Source organism: Calypte anna, chromosome 2 (genome assembly GCF_003957555.1).
Source record: "Calypte anna isolate BGI_N300 chromosome 2, bCalAnn1_v1.p, whole genome shotgun sequence".
NCBI classification, from domain to species: Eukaryota; Metazoa; Chordata; class Aves; order Apodiformes; family Trochilidae; genus Calypte; species Calypte anna.
Window position 1 is genome coordinate 3,313,652 of NC_044245.1, and position 15,702 is coordinate 3,329,353.

Consider the following 15,702-nt stretch of genomic DNA (forward strand, 5'->3'; position numbering starts at 1 on the left):
CACCTGCAGATCTTTGATGTCTACATGGTCACAGCTGACTATGCTCCTGCTGCTCCCGACAAGGAGACCATCACTTTGAAGGAAGGCCAATATGTGGAAGTCCTGGATTCAGCTCATCCTCTGAAATGGCTGGTCAGGACTAAACCCACTAAATCCAGTCCCTCTCGACAGGGTTGGGTGTCTCCAGCTTACCTGGACAAGAAATTAAAGGTGACTGATCACGCTGTGTTTGTTTGCCCGTGGAAAATTTGCACCTCCTGTTAAAGCTTTGAGCCTTTTCCTTTTGCAGGGAGGGGTGGGTGAGGGTTTAGCTTTGTCTGTATTATGTTTGGTTTTTTCATGGTCTGATTAGACAATATTTCTCTCTGTGTGAAGGGGCTTGAAAGACCTCGTGATGCTCCAGCAAAAAAGAACTGTCACAGGGGGTTAGGTGCTATTGAAGGGGATTGTGAGCACACAGGGATATTCCTCTGTGTGCATTGATAAAAGGACTTAAAGGAATATTTCTTCTTCTTCACTTAAAAGAATATTTCTTTTTTCCTTCTGTGTCAGTTGTCACCAGAGTGGGGAACAACAGAAGCTCCCGAGTTCCCTGGAGTGTTTGTTTCTGAAGATGAGTACAAAAGGAAGCTCAGGTGAGCTCGTGTCACTTGATATTTGCACCTTTGAGTTTTCCTGACTTTTGCAGTAACATGAGAACTGGCATCTAGGTCCCTCCTGTCAGAGTCACTGTTTTTCTTCTGCTGAGTCCTGCCAAGTCCCTTTTGCCAGATTCAAGCAAACTCTTCATTCTCTCAGGCTTGTTATTTGTGATATTTGGGTTTTGCCATTGATGTCAGATGAGGAAAAATCCAGGCAAATTAAATCATAGAATGGTTTGAATAGGAAGGGACCTTAAAGATCACCTGCTTCCAACACCCTGCATGGGTAGGGACAACTTCCACCAGCCCAGGGTGCTCCAAGCCCCATCCAACCTCATCTTCAACATTTCCAGGGATGAAGCAGCCACAACTTCCTTGGGCAACCTGTGCCAGGGTCTCACCACCCTCAAATCAAATAATTTCTCCCCCATGTCCAACCTCAATCTCCCCTCTCTAAGTTTTAACCCATTTCCCTTGTCCTCTCCCTACCCCCCCATGTCCAAAGCCCTCCCCCAGCTTTCTTGGAGCCCCTTCAGATATTGGAAGGTTGCTCTGAGCTCACCTGGGAGCCTCCTCTTCTCCAAGCTGAACAACCCCAATCCCTCAGCCTGGCTTCCCAGGGAGGTGCTCAGCCCTCTGAGCATTTGAGTGGCTCTGCTCTGGACACCTTCCAGGAGCTCTGTGTCCTTCTGGTGTTGGGGACTCCAGAGCTGGGCAGAGTCATATTGGATGAGTTGAAAGAAAGGCTTTGCATGATGTAATTCTGGAAGCTTTCTGATTTCCCCAAATCCTAAACCACAATACCCCTGTACTTTGTGGTGCCCCATACCTGAGGATGATGCCTAAAGAGGAGGTGAAAGCTCAAAGTGAGTGAAAACTCAACCTTGTTGAGTTACTGAGTGTGTTCTGTGATCCATTTTCTTTCTTGATTGCATAAAGTGGCACTGAAATTGCTACTTTCTACTTACAGAGATCCCTTTGTTGCTCATGCTCTGTTTTATCTGCCCTAACAGCAGATGTAAGGAGGGGGTAGGTGGCACTTCATGAGCTGATCCTGACTTAAGTTCTTATGGTCAGAAAGAATTTACTCAACATACCCTCAGGAGTCTCTTGCTCTGATCATGTATCTCTACTTTAGAACTTAAAAGGATAATTTTAAGGGTAATTGTCCTGACTATTCTGTGGTTTTTTTTTTCTTGCCTATTCATTCTCTCCTCAGTGTTCTTATTCAAGAGCTGTTGCTCTCAGAAGAGGATTACATTCAAGACCTCCAGTTCCTCCAGACTCATCACCTTAGGTACACTGAGACCTGTTCCAATGTCCCAGGAGCTGTTGCCAGTCAGAAATCTACTATCTTCAGGAATATTGAAGACATTGCTTACTTCCACTCCAGGTGGGCATTCCTAGGTGCCTTCGTTTGAGACCAAAGATTGGTTCACACATTTGGTGTCAGAACCACAGTAACAATTATTGCTATGAATTATTGCCCAGGAAATGATGGTTCTCATGGGAAGTCCTTTCCAGCAGCATGAGAATCACCCTTTCTTCTCTGCTTTCCTACCCTGTGGTCCTATTTTTTGATTTACCTTAGGGGGGGTCAATAATACGCATGCACAAAGCTCAACCATCAGTGAGCCTGCAGCATCTTCCCCACCCAATATGTGCTCCATTGCTTGACTTCCCAGCCTTGGACAGTTATCCCTACTTTTCTTGGGGGGCATAGCATAGAATCAAGGTTGGAAAGGACCTTCAAGATCATTGAGTCCAACCATAAGTCCAGCACCACCTTATCCACTAAATCACTTCCCCAAGTGCCACATCTACCCAGTTTTTTAATACCTCCAGGGATGGTGACTCCACCACCTCCCTGGGCAACCTGTTCCAATGCTTCCCCACTCTTTCCCTGAAGAAATTTTTCCTCATATCTAATTTAATCCTCTCCTGGTGCAACTTGAACCCATTTCCTCCTGTCTTATCACAGTCAGTGGGGAGAAGAGACCAACACCCACCTCACTCTAACCTCCTTTCAGGGAGCTGTAGGGAGACAAGATAAGAGGGAAAGCATCAGAGTGGATGAAGAGGCAATGAGAAGTTTAATGTTAATGTGGCAACATCTCTCCTTTCCCCACAGTATTTCCTTTAATCTGTGTTACCCTGAAATCCCCTGGTCTGGCTACTGGGTCTTTGTCCCAGCCTTATTCCATCACCTTCTTCTCAGATGTTTTTTTTCTCCTTTTTTTTTTTTTCTTTGTCCTCCACAGTGTCTTCCTCCACAGCTTGCAGAAATGTGACACTGATGATGATGTGGCCATGTGCTTTATTAAGAATGAAGCAGAGTTCAATAGGTACATCCAGTACCTGGTGGGGAGGGTCCAGGCTGAGTCGATTGTTGTCAGCAAAGCTGTCCAGGATTTCTACAAGGTAAAAACAATAACCAAAGTACCTGAGGACCATACAACCTATGACCTCCTGCATCAAGAAAAGTAGTTATTAATCACAGCTGTGACCCTGAAATGAGTTATTAAACAATTTTGTGTGTAATTTTTGCTAAGGGAATAGCATTACTGTCTAGCTCTTCCTAGTAGGTACAATCAGTATGGGAACATCTTTACATATGCTTTTATGAATATTATACAAATCATAAAGAAATGGATGTGTCTGTGATGATGTAACTGTAATTAAAGGATTTTTTTTAAGGGTCACCACATGATAAGACCAAACAAACTCATATAACACTTAAGTACAGATGGGCAAATCCTATTTCTTTGCTCCAGCTCCTCAGGATATAAGCTCACTACTGAAAACACCCACCCAGCATTCCAGATCCATGAGCATGTGCACGTTTGTGATCCCTTAAGCAGCAAGCATTGACCCTCTGTCCATCCAATACCCATGCCCAGATGCTGAGGTTTTTTGCCCTCTCCATGAGCCTCCTCCTCAGCACTTAGTCCAGCTTGACACTCCCTAGAAAACAAATACACACGTTCACCCCCATCCCAGCTTCACAGATCCTTTAAATTACCTCTAGAAGCTCTGAGCCTTCCTGGTGTCCATGCCTGGACCTTAAGTCTCCTATTGGATCTATTCCAGCTTAAAGTTTGTTGGAGAATTCCAAGGGGGTCCAGTAGAGGTGTCCAACCTTGGCTGAGTTGGGTGTATGAAGCAACATCATAAGAGCATTTTCCAGGGGGTCGTTTTTCCCACTGTTCATTATTATAAATTTTCTTTATCCCTTTGTGTGTTTTTTCAGAGATACACAGATGAAATTTTAACTAATGAAGATCCTTCCCAGCCACTCATCCCACCACTGCAGCACTACCTGGAAAAACCCATAAACAGGATCCAGCAGTATCAGACTATAATCAAGGTGAAGAGCTTTTGTTATGCACTTAGATATCTCATGTTCTGCTTTGGGAAGCTTGGTTGGAAAACTATTTTGTTGTTATTTCCTCTTTCTTGGCTTCCTTCTGGGACAACTCCAATTGAAAGCTGATTGAGTAGGACAGGAACCTTCACTGGTGAAGTAGTGTCTAAATAGTTTTATAAATGGAAATCCAGGAAGAGGTTCACAGTCTACAACCCCATGAAGATCAGTAAGATTTATCTGGGAGAAAATTGAATTATAGGCATATCTATATATATAAAATATATGTTTATATACATGCCCCTATGAATATACCCCTGACAAGTATGAATTTGCTTCACACTCAGCAACAGGTGTGCTCTAAAAATAAGCAGTTCCCAATGTGCAAGACACTGACTTCCCATTTTCTTCCCTTGTCTTTTATACTGACAATATAGTAAGGCAAAAATTTAGTTTTCTGAACAGCTTTGCCCCATTCTACCAGCAAAAAAATGTTTCACCTTTCAAGCTTTCACCTGTCCCACTATCTCAGGTTCTAGCCCAGAGCACAAACATTTCACAGGAGCATTTTAAGCAGTGTTTTTCATGGGAGAGAGCATATCCTGGAAGAAGAGTGATGCCAAAATATTTCTGTATTCCAGTGGTACAGAAGTGAGCAGTTTGAACAGTTTGAAGCTCATTAACTTTCTAATTTTGGACACAGATCTGCACACAAACACCAATCCTTGTAAGGGCCTCTTGGAAGAGAGAGCAAGCATGGACACCTTCCATGCTTTTCTTGCTAAAAGAGAGGAAGAGGAACAAATGTGATACCAAGATAACTCTTGCTTTGTATTTTTTCCAGTCTCTCTTCTTATTAATCCAATACTGACTCTTAGTCCAGCACTGCCACATGAATTGCTTTTCTCATGGTATTGTCAGGGTGAGCACAAAAGAAACACAGTGGATACATTTGTGACTGGTTTGGGATTTTTTTTTATTTTGTTTTTTTGTATTGAGTCATGGAAGCATATCTGGTATTTGCTTCAGCTTTGTTTAATATCCACTGATGTAAAGAAAAGCCAGAGTTGATAGTCAGTAAGGCTGCAGAATGGGTAAGGAAGAAGAGTATTTAGTAGCTAAAAAGCACATGGTGAAAGAATGGGATAAAAGTTTCTAAGAAGAAGGAGCTGGAACAGATATTGAGAAACCCTTCAGATATCAAGAATTTTTCCTTCCCTTCCCTTCCCTTCCCCTCCCTTCCCTTCCCTTCCCTTCCCTCCTTCCCCCCTTTTCCCCTTTCCTTTCCTTTCCTTTCCTTTCCTTTCCTTTCCTTTCCTTTCCTTTCCTTTCCTTTCCTTTCCTTTCCTTTCCTTTCCTTTCCTTTCCTTTCCTTTCCTTTCCTCTCCCTTTTCCCTTTCCCTTTCCTTTCCTTTCCTTTCCTTTCCTTTCCTTTCCTTTCCTTTCCTTTCCTTTCCTTTCCTTTCCTTTCCTTTCCTTTCCTTTCCTTTCCTTTCCTTTCCCTTTTTCCTTTCCCTTTTTCCTTTCCCTTTTTCCTTTCCCTTTTTCCTTTCCCTTTTTCCTTTCCCTTCCTTTCCTTTCCTTTCCTTCCTTTCCTTTCCTTTCCTTTCCTTTCCTTTCCTTCCTTTCCTTTCCTTTCCTTTCCTTTCCTTTCCTTCCTTTCCTTTCCTTTCCTTTTTCCTTTCCTTTTTTCCTTCCTTTCCTTTCCTTCCTTTCCTTTTCTTCCTTTCCTTTCCTTTCCTTTCCTTTCCTTCCTTTCCTTTCCTTTCCTTTCCTTTCCTTTCCTTCCTTTCCTTTCCTTTCCTTTCCTTTCCCTTTTTCCTTTCCCTTTTTCCTTTCCCTTTTTCCTTTCCCTTTTTCCTTTCCCTTTCTTTCCTTTCCTTTCCTTTCCTTTCCTTTCCTTTCCTTTCCTTTCCTTTCCTTTCCTTTCCTTTCCTTTCCTTTCCTTTCCTTTCCTCTTTCCTTTCCTCTTTCCTTTCCTCTTTCCTTTTTCTTTTTTTCCCTGACTGCCTAATAACCTTTTTTTCATTCCTCTCTAGGAATTAATCCGAAACAAAGCAAGAAACAGCCAGAACTGCACTTTACTGGAACAAGCTTATGCCATTGTGTCTGCTCTGACCCGAAGAGCAGAAAATGACCTCCATGTCTCACTCATTGAGAATTATCCAGGGACTTTGGAAAGCCTTGGGGAACCCATCCGACAGGTAACTGGAATTTCTCAGGTAGCTCTGTGTCTTTCTAACCCAGCCTTGGGTCCCACAAGGATCTCCTCTAGAAATATTGAGGATTTGCTCAATCATATGAGAGGATTTGCTTGTTGCTTGTGTCTCCTGGTTTGGTTTGAAGCACCAGCACAGGGATACACATAATGCAGTTTTTTGCCTTGCCAACCCACTCATCAAACAGGAACAGATTTGTTCTGGGCCCCCATATTGATTTTAAAGCATTTTATGTTTTTATTTCTCTTGTTACTGGCAAGCTGCATGGGCCAGTTCCTGAACTTAGTGGTATCAACAGATTTTTTTTTTTCCTGTTGATTCCTCAGGTGGTAGCAGCTCACTGAGCTTTCTCACTCTGCCTGGTTTGGAATTTACACAGCTCTTTGGAACAGCCCAATGGTCTGGGCAGCTCAGGAGAAGGTGGCACAGCTGATGTTGCATGTGCTCCATGTGAAAACAGGAGATCAGTTATGGATGTTCTCCTGCAGCTGCTCATCCATCTTCAAAAGGCCTTTGTGGTCCTCTAGGTTCCTCTCATGGAACAGATTTGTGGTTTAGGAGCACAGAAGAAAGATGCCACAGCTATTAGGATGCTGTTAGAGTTTCAGCACCCTTACTCAAATTCCTCTTTCTTTGTAGACTTCCTGAGCCATGCTGGGCAAATAGTTGACTCTGCCCATTTGTATCCCATGAGATAGGGTGGGAATCATAATGAGTGGAGTTGTAAAGCTAAATTAGAGAGGTATTCTGTTGGGCTTTCATCTGGCCACAGTGAGACATCTGGGAGAGTCTGATCACACCCCAGAAGTCCTTATGAATCCCTAAGGATGCCAAGGGGGAACCCACATCACTCAATCAGCTGGATATATCTGAAATTAATTTTTTTCTCAGAGAAAGGAGACCAAATGAGCACACAAAGTGTCTGCAGAACACTCAAAATATGATTTTCCATTATTATTTCCAGGTTGCCTGACAGCAACACCTTATTTTTCTGGAAACAAATAATGCCATTTAAAGATCAATGTAATGACAGCCAATGTTGGTGCTGTCACTTTGATTCATTACCCTTAACATCAGAAGCAATCTGTTGGGCTGTAATAAAAGAGCAACACAGGAGGGGATGATGTAACAGTCAATATTTATTACCTGTTCACTGAAAAATGATGGAGAGACATCACAGTGGGAACTTTTTTCCAGCTTTATCACTTTGTGCTCTTCCTTCTTTTTCCTATCAGGGCCACTTCATTGTGTGGGAAGGAGCCCCAGGAGCTCGGATGGCATGGAAAGGACACAAAAGACATGTCTTCCTCTTCAAAAATTATATTGTCATCTGCAAACCAAAGCGAGACACAAAGACAGACACCTACAGCTACATCTTCAAGAACATCATGAAGGTCTGATCATTATATCCTCACCTAGAGCATTTCTCTCCTGTTTAGAATATGTTTATACCCAGCTTGGTCATTTCAGTAATTCTTTTGAGCTATTTCTTTGTTTCCAGAAGTCTTTGAAGTCCAAGTGGAATCTCTATCTATCCCCGAATCACTGTTAAGCCTGTCAGGAACACGCCCGAAACCATCAGAACCATGGGGAGATTTTTACCATGCAGCAATGATAATATATGTCCCAGTTTTTATTTCTCTCCATTTTCTCACTGAGTTACCTGCATAAGTCTGTGGGATTGGATGGGAATTTCCCTGTCTGTAGTATTTGCCATATCTTTGGTTTTGGCAGTTGTAAAGTTGGTAGTAAACTGGAGGAAATGCTCTATTAGTCATGTGCTACATTCCCAGAGGGTTTTTTTCTGCTGGTTATGTTATTTTCTGTTGCCAGTTCATGGTTAGAAGTGAAAAATTCAGAGGAATTTTGGTGAGGAGAGGCTGAAGGAGCTGGGGCTGTGCAGCCTGGAGAAGAAGAGGTTGAGGGGAGACCTTATTGCTCTCTACAGCTCCCTGAAAGAAGGTTGGAATAAGGCTGATATTGGCCTCTTTCTCCACAGGGTCTATTGATAGGATAAGAGGAAATGGATTCAAGTTGCACCAGGGGAGGTTCAGATTGGATATTAGGAAAAATTCTTCACCAAAAGAGTGGTGAAGCATTGAGACAGGTTGGCCAGGGGGGTGGTGGAGTCACCATCCCTGGGGATGTTCTACAAATGGGTGGATGTGGCCCTTTGGGAGATGATTGAGTGGTTAAGGTGGTGTAGGACTGATGGTTGGATTTGATGATCTTGAAGGTCCTTTCAAATCATGATGATTCTATGATTCTATTTGACCAGCTCATCTTCACTCATTCAGAGGTCAGGTTAAAATTGCAAGAAATTGAAGAAATATTCAAGGCAGTAGATGCTCAACTCCAGTAAAAACCAGCCAACCAACAAAAAAAACTTATGGATATTTTTGACCAAGCCTTGTCAGGCCCTTTCTTCATTTATGCTGATAGGCAGATTTTATTTTCAAAGGGAAAAAAAGGGATGTTTTGTCCAGAGAGTTTCTGCTCAATAACGTCCTTTCCTGCTATCCCTCACTGTGCTGTTCCTGGGCCCAGCAACACAGGGCAGGAGAGGCAATTGTGTCCTCCAGTTGGGATACCCTTTAATGCTGGAAGTTATTTTCCTGAAAGCTGATAATGACTCCCAGGAAAATGTTGGTTTGGTAAGCAGAAAGTCAAGTATGTTGGGGGAAGGGCTTCAAGGTGAGCCCTGACTGCCCTTCAGCCTTGTTGCATTACTCATGCAGTTTGAACATCCTTTAAAAGCAGTGTAAATTATCCTGTTTGCTGTTGGAACATCTAATACAGCCAGAATGGGGATCATGGAATCCCAGACTGGTTTGGGTTGGAAGGGACTTTGAGGATCATCAATTTCCATTCCAACCTTCCTGCCATGGGTAGGGAGACCTCACACTAGACCAGGTTGCTCCAAGCCCCATCGAACCTGGCCTGGAGCACTTCCAGAGAGAGGATAATCCCAGCTTCCAAGGATGGGAAAGCTGCTCCAGTGTCTCACTACCCTGGCAGAAAATAATTTCTTCCTAATATCTCATCTAAATCTCTCCTCTTTCAGTTATATCTAACTGAATGATGAGATGAGAGAGATCTCATCTAAATCTCTCCCCTCCTCATCCCATCACTCCATGCTCTTGTCCAAAATCCCTCCCCAGAATTTCTGGAGCCCTTCCAGGCACTGGAAGGTGTTTTAAGGTCTCCCCAGAGCCTTTTCTTCTCCAGGATGAGCAATCCCAACTCCCTCAGCCTGGCTCCAGAGCAGAGCTGCTCCAGCCCTCTGAGCATCTTCATGGCCTCCTCTAGATCCCTTCCAACAGCTTCACATCCTTCTTGTGCTGGAGAACCCAGAACTGGACACATTACTCATAATGCCCCAAATCATGTCCACTGGAGATAGCTGCTTCAATTTCACACCTTGGTTGAAGATGGTTCTGGCTCACAAATGTTCCAGACCCGAACTGTCCTAAACTCTGGGATTTCAATTATAGGAGAGGTTCTGGCTGCAATTTAGCCCTCAGAACACAAGATGGGTGTTGACTTTCTTGGTCCTTCTTTCCTTCAGCTGAACAACATAGATGTCAATGAGTTTGTGGAGGGGGATGACCGAGCATTTGAGATCTGGCACGAACGAGAAGATCTGGTCCGCAAGTACCTCCTCCAGGCACGTACAGTCAACATCAAGAACTCCTGGGTGAAGGAGATCTGTGGCATACAGCAGAGGATCAGCGAGCCTGTCTGGAGTGAGTATGGCCTGGAATAGCCCAAATCTCCTATGGTTTTCTTGGGTCATCTTCCTGCTATAAGGGGGAGGTTAGAAAAAGAGGAAGAGAAATTGTTCGGAGTCATCCGGCACCTCTGGAACTCAGCTGAGGTTGGAGGTTTTGCTTGAATTACATCCCAGGCTGCTGTAAATCACTCACATGATGTGGCAACAAGCAGCAAGATTTAACTTAGGAGCACCTCTCCTATGCAGACAGATTGAGAGAGTTGGGGTTGTTCAGTCTGGAGAGGAGAAGGCTCCAAGGAGACCTTAGTGTGGCCTTCCAGGATCTGAAGGGGCTACAGGAAAGCTGGGGAGGGACTTTTTAGGATGTCAGGAACGGATAGGACATGGGGGAATGGATCCAAACTAGAGGAGAGGAGATTTAGGTTGGAAGTTAGGAAGAAGTTCTTCCCCATGAGGGTGGTGAGACCCTGGCACAGGTTGCCCAGAGAGGTGGTGGAAGCCCCATCCATCCCTGGAAGTTTTTAAGGCCAGGCTGGATAATGCTCTGAGCAACCTGAGCTGGTGGGAGGTGTCCCTGCCCATGGCAGGGGGGTTGGAACTGGGTGATCTACAAGGTCCCTTCCAACCCTGAAAATTCTATGATTCTAGGAAACATTTCAGCCCCTTAACTCGATTTTCAGCCAACTGTCATGTCAACAGTTTATGCACACACTTTTGCATCCATCATAAATTTTAACCATAAAAAACTGGGGGGCAAGGATGATAATTCTGTACTTTTCACAATTATCTGTGTCAGCAGAAACCTCCTGCAGAATCATAATGTGGGGCCATAGCAGAGGTGCAGGGGCAGAAGAAAGAGAAGGGGGAGGTGTTTGAAGTGTTCTGATGAGATGGAGAGTGACTGAACCCCTGGAAGATTTTAAGGCCAGGTTGGAGAGGGCTCTGAGCAACTGGGGGTTGGAACTGGATCATCTTAAAGGTCCCTTCCAACCCTGAAAATTGATTCTGTGATTAACTGAAAATGTTACAGCAGTTTTAGGTCCTCCACCTGAGCTGGAGAAGACACTTTTACAGGGTGGGACAGTGATGTGTGACTGTCTCCACTCAGCAGCAAGAGATTTCAGACTGGATATCACTGAAGTGATTCAGTTTACACAACAGAGGTCCCACAGGACCTGTGTAGGTTTTGGGAGAACAGCAGAACAGATGATTAACTTTCTAATTACTCTTCAATGTCTGTTTCCTGTGAAAAATTCAAATTGGTGGCCTAAGAAAAGCTGGCTGTCCCTGGCTGTTTCAAGTGATGTGGATTGCTTTTGATGGAGAATCTAAGTCAGAGGCTGAAGTGGTTCCTCAATTCCTTGTCATCATATTCATGCAGTTTTATCAATAACTGGAGAATGTAATTTCCCAGCAAAATAGCCCAGAAAATGTGGGTCACTGGAGAAGAGTGTGGATCAGCTGGAAGGGAGGAGGGCTCTGCAGAGGGACCTGGACAGACTGGAGAGTTGGGCTGATTCCAACGGGATGAGGTTCAACACGTCCAAGTGCTGGGTCCTGCACTTTGGCCACAACAACCCCATGGGGAGCTCCAGACTGGGCACAGAGTGGCAGAAAGGGACCTGGGAGTCTGGATTGCCAGGAAGCTGAACAGGAGCCAGCAGTGTGCCCAGGTGGCCAAGAAGGCCAATGGCATCCTGGCCTGGCTCAGGAACAGCGTGGCCAGCAGGTCCAGGGAAGGGATTCTGGCCCTGTGCTCAGCCCTGGTGAGGCCACAGCTTGAGTCCTGTGTCCAGTTCTGGGCCCCTCAGCTCAGGAAGGAGATTGAGGTGCTGGAGCAGGTCCAAAGGAGGCAACTGGGCTGGTGAAGGGACTGGAGCACAGATCCTATGAGGAGAGGCTGAGGGAGCTGGGGGTGTTCAGCCTAAAGAAGAGGCGGCTCAGGGGAGACCTCATTGCAGGAGATTGGAGCCAGGGGGGGGTTGGGCTCTTTTGCCAGATGACTTTCAACAAGACAAGAGGGCAGGGTCTTAAGTTGTGCCAGGGGAGGTTTAGGTTGGATATTAGAAAGAATTTCTTTACTGAGAGGGTGATCAGGCATTGGAATGGGCTGCCCAGGGAAGTAGTGGATTCTCTGTGTCTGGAGATATTTCAAGAGAGCCTGGATGTGGCACTCAGTGCCATGGTCTAGCAACCGCAACGGTGGTTCAAGGGTTGGACTCGATGATCTCTGAGGTCCCTTCCAACCCAGCCAATTCTATGATTCTATGATTCTATGTCACCTAAAAAATCCTTAGCTTCTAAATGCATCTGTTCACCTTCCCATTCTGAACCTCGTGGATTTGCATGAATTCTTCTCATCTTATTTTGCAGCAGCCATCCTCTGAACAAAGCACCTCTCCTCTGGACTAACACACTTATTTTGGTGTTTCAGTCCCTCCAGATTTTGAGGAAGAACTGGCAGATTGTACAGCTGAGCTGGGAGAGACAGTCAAGCTGGCCTGCAAAGTGGTGGGAGCTCCCAAGCCGTCTGTCAGCTGGTACAAAGGTAGGAGCAGCAAGTCATGGAATGTGCCCTCCTGGTGTCTGCTCTGCCTAGATTTGTGTTAATTAGTTAGTAGTTAATCTAACTACTGACCACCTAGAACTACCCAAGTCATCTTAAAGTTAGCTACTAAACCACCCAAGTAATGCAGATCTTCCTGTGAGCTGATGTACCCAAATTTTTCAGGTTTTCCTCTTAGGCTGTAGGAATCCACATCTTGTGGCAGTGAGGCAGCTTCTAGGAAATAAGTAACTTGTTGGAACTAGCTCAGATGTTTCCACATCACAGCACCAGAGCTGTGTGGACAAACTTTTATTTTTTTCCCAGAACTACTGTGATGCAGAGGAAGCAGCTTTGCTATAAATTCACGCCTTGTAAAGATGTTTTCTGCAGGTTCACAGCCACTTGAGGGGTTCCTTTGGGTGGAAATCAGAGCTCCACCTTCACATCACATAATCAGGGAGAATTTAACTTTTAAATAATGATTGCTGATGGATGAGGTCCCCCAAAAGTGCTTTTCCAGAGCACTTTCTTTTGGAGGGAGCTGGAGGACAACAAAAAGCTCATTCCTCAACTACCAACATCAGCTGCAATAAAGCAAACACCATCTCAGAACTTCCCTCAGGCTGAAGTCCCCAAGGAGAAAACATTTTTGGTACTAAACTCTTTACTGTGACTTTTTTTCCCCTTTCAGATGGAAAACCTGTGGAGGTGGATCCCCACCACATTATAATAGAAGACCCTGATGGTTCCTGCACGTTGATCCTGGACAACCTAACAGGGCTTGACTCAGGACAGTACATGTGCTTTGCTTCCAGTCCTGCTGGAAATGCCAGTACCTTAGGAAAGATTCTTGTCCAAGGTAAAGCCCTGCACAGATCCATTGGTTTAGAGAAGTCTGCCATGAGTCCATGGCACCTTAAACACCAGTATTAGGATATTTCAGATGTTCTGTATAACATCCACTGGATAATAGGATAAAAAAGATTTTTTTTGATGAACAGATGTAGCCAACTGTTCTTAGGTGAAAAAAATTTGGTTTTTAGGGCCTTGTTTGCATATGTCCTAAGAATGATGCAGTCAGGGACACATCCTTGGTACCTGATCAGATTTCTTGTCTTGCAGTGCCACCACGGTTTGTCAACAAGGTCAGGAATGCTTATCTTGTGGAGGGTGAAGATGTTCAGTTTACTTGTACTATAGAAGGAGCACCAAGGCCTCAGATCAGGTCAGTTCTTCATACTGGAACAAATCTTGTCTTCTTTTGCATGGGCACAAGAGTCTCCAGCCCTTTCTTTCAAGGTTATGATCCTTTCTTCTCTGTGTCTTCCACCTTCACCCCACCCCAATGTTGTCTCTTCCCAGTCCCAACATTCCTGAGATTTTCAGCTGTTTATTCTAGCTGGCATCTCAAAATACCTACAGAAGATAACCTGCCACAGGAGTGTATCAGGTCAAATGCCCTGACACTATTTTATCATTATTGTATCCTCCCTTCCTCATCATTTGAATTTATTTTATCATCAGTCAACCTGGTGTAGTCAAACAAAAAGTTCAGCAGAGCTTCACAATGATCAGAAGTCCTTTTCCCTGCATGCAGCTTCTTGAGATGAGAAGCATCTCATAAGCCTGTGCAGTTTATTATCCACAAGATCTGCCCACCTGTAAACCCATTTTCCAGGCTCCAAACCTTTGTCTAATGCCCAGCTCTTGAGTTTTTCACCCTCTGCTCTGATAGATGGATGGGTGAGCTGAGGACTTCTTGACCCTGCATAATTTTTCGTGGCTTACACTCAGTGTTTTCCACATGCAGGTGGTACAAAGATGGTGTAATGTTGAAGGACTCAAGTAAATACCAGACTTTCAGTGAGCCACGGAGTGGTATAGTAGTCCTGGTGGTCAGGAACCCTTCCAATGAGGATATGGGACACTATGAATGTGAGGTAAGTTCAGATAGATTTAATGATCTCCTGTCTGACATGACACAAGTAGGGGGATAAATGTTACTGTCAGCTTCTCCTGAGCTGGATCTGGATGGTGGACATCTGAAGGCTTCAGAATATTCAAATAATAACTGAGTGAGCTTTTTTCTGGAGCTTCAATTCAGATCCAGATCTCTAGCAGTACCTCTTACAAAGTTTAGGATCATTTTGATGTAAGATGTTGTTTCTGGACTGTCTTTAAATTAGAACAGATTCATGCCACTACAAAGAAACCATCCAAAAGCAAAATAAAGAAATTAAATCTAACTAGAAGTCTAAACCACTGAAATTCCTGTTTATTTAGCAAGCATGCATGGAAATAAAATATGAACTAAAATAAATGTGGTGTAAAATAGTTTCTAAAATACAGTCACCATCTATGCATTCATGGTAATAAAGTAGTAATAAGCTCTCAGCAATAAAAACAATTGACCATGATTTAGGAATCCCAGCAACTTCACAGTTGTTCCACAGAAATTTTTAGTAAGTTTGATATAATTTAAAGACTGGCACTAGAATTTTAGCAAGATCAGTTGATTAATGGATGATAAATAAATAAGTACATAAAGCCAACACTCTTTAAGTATCACTTAAATGCCATATGGCAGGAATCTGGGCCTGTTGGTAGAGATGGAGCTGCCTCAGGAGTAAGTCCCAGGCTGCAGAGTAAGTTGCAAATGCTGAAGTTTTCTGATGTGCTGTAACTTGTCTGTGGGAGCCACTTGTGGCAGAGCATTCTCACGAGGTGTTCACCCCAAGTCTGTCTTTGGTTTGGGGTCTCACCTTCACCCATTTCTATTGCCACGTAATCCCAAGGGATTTGGAAGGTAGCATAGGAAGGTTTTATCATACAAAACCACCCCACGTTTCATTTGGTGCTGCATGATTCTCTTCAGCTGGTGAACAGATTAGGGTCTGCAAAAAGTGGAGCAGAACTTTACCACCACAGTGCTGCAGCCCTGACCCAGGACAGGAGAGGAGACCAAGCTATTACCATAGAAGGTAGGAACCTTGACCAGCTCTGTAAGTATGTCCATGAATCACCCTAAAACCATCTCATTGAGGATTGAATCTCTTTGCCATCTTATCCATGTTGATTGTTGGTGTCCACCTATCTGTATGTCCATGGAGATGTGCATGGGTATCCTGCTGCTCAGCTCTATACCCATCACCATCTGTTGATTTCCAAACCTGGCAAATCAACTGCAGCATATAATG

At 44.1% G+C, this 15,702-nt stretch overlaps 1 protein-coding gene across 5 annotated transcripts in view; it reads left to right on the top strand.

Annotated features, from left to right (window-relative positions):
• Positions 1 to 15,702, top strand: part of OBSCN (obscurin, cytoskeletal calmodulin and titin-interacting RhoGEF) — a 216,830-nt gene that overhangs the window by 145,264 nt on the left and 55,864 nt on the right. For all 5 annotated transcript variants that reach the window (XM_030445973.1, XM_030445974.1, XM_030445975.1 and 2 more), the window contains 13 exons: positions 10 to 210; positions 553 to 635; positions 1,861 to 2,034; positions 2,903 to 3,062; positions 3,892 to 4,008; positions 6,045 to 6,209; positions 7,460 to 7,618; positions 9,793 to 9,970; positions 12,392 to 12,505; positions 13,197 to 13,364; positions 13,628 to 13,730; positions 14,316 to 14,445; positions 15,381 to 15,486. In XM_030445973.1, the coding sequence (XP_030301833.1) occupies positions 10 to 210; positions 553 to 635; positions 1,861 to 2,034; positions 2,903 to 3,062; positions 3,892 to 4,008; positions 6,045 to 6,209; positions 7,460 to 7,618; positions 9,793 to 9,970; positions 12,392 to 12,505; positions 13,197 to 13,364; positions 13,628 to 13,730; positions 14,316 to 14,445; positions 15,381 to 15,486 (1,858 nt within the window). The remainder of the gene's footprint in view (positions 1 to 9; positions 211 to 552; positions 636 to 1,860; positions 2,035 to 2,902; positions 3,063 to 3,891; positions 4,009 to 6,044; positions 6,210 to 7,459; positions 7,619 to 9,792; positions 9,971 to 12,391; positions 12,506 to 13,196; positions 13,365 to 13,627; positions 13,731 to 14,315; positions 14,446 to 15,380; positions 15,487 to 15,702) is intronic.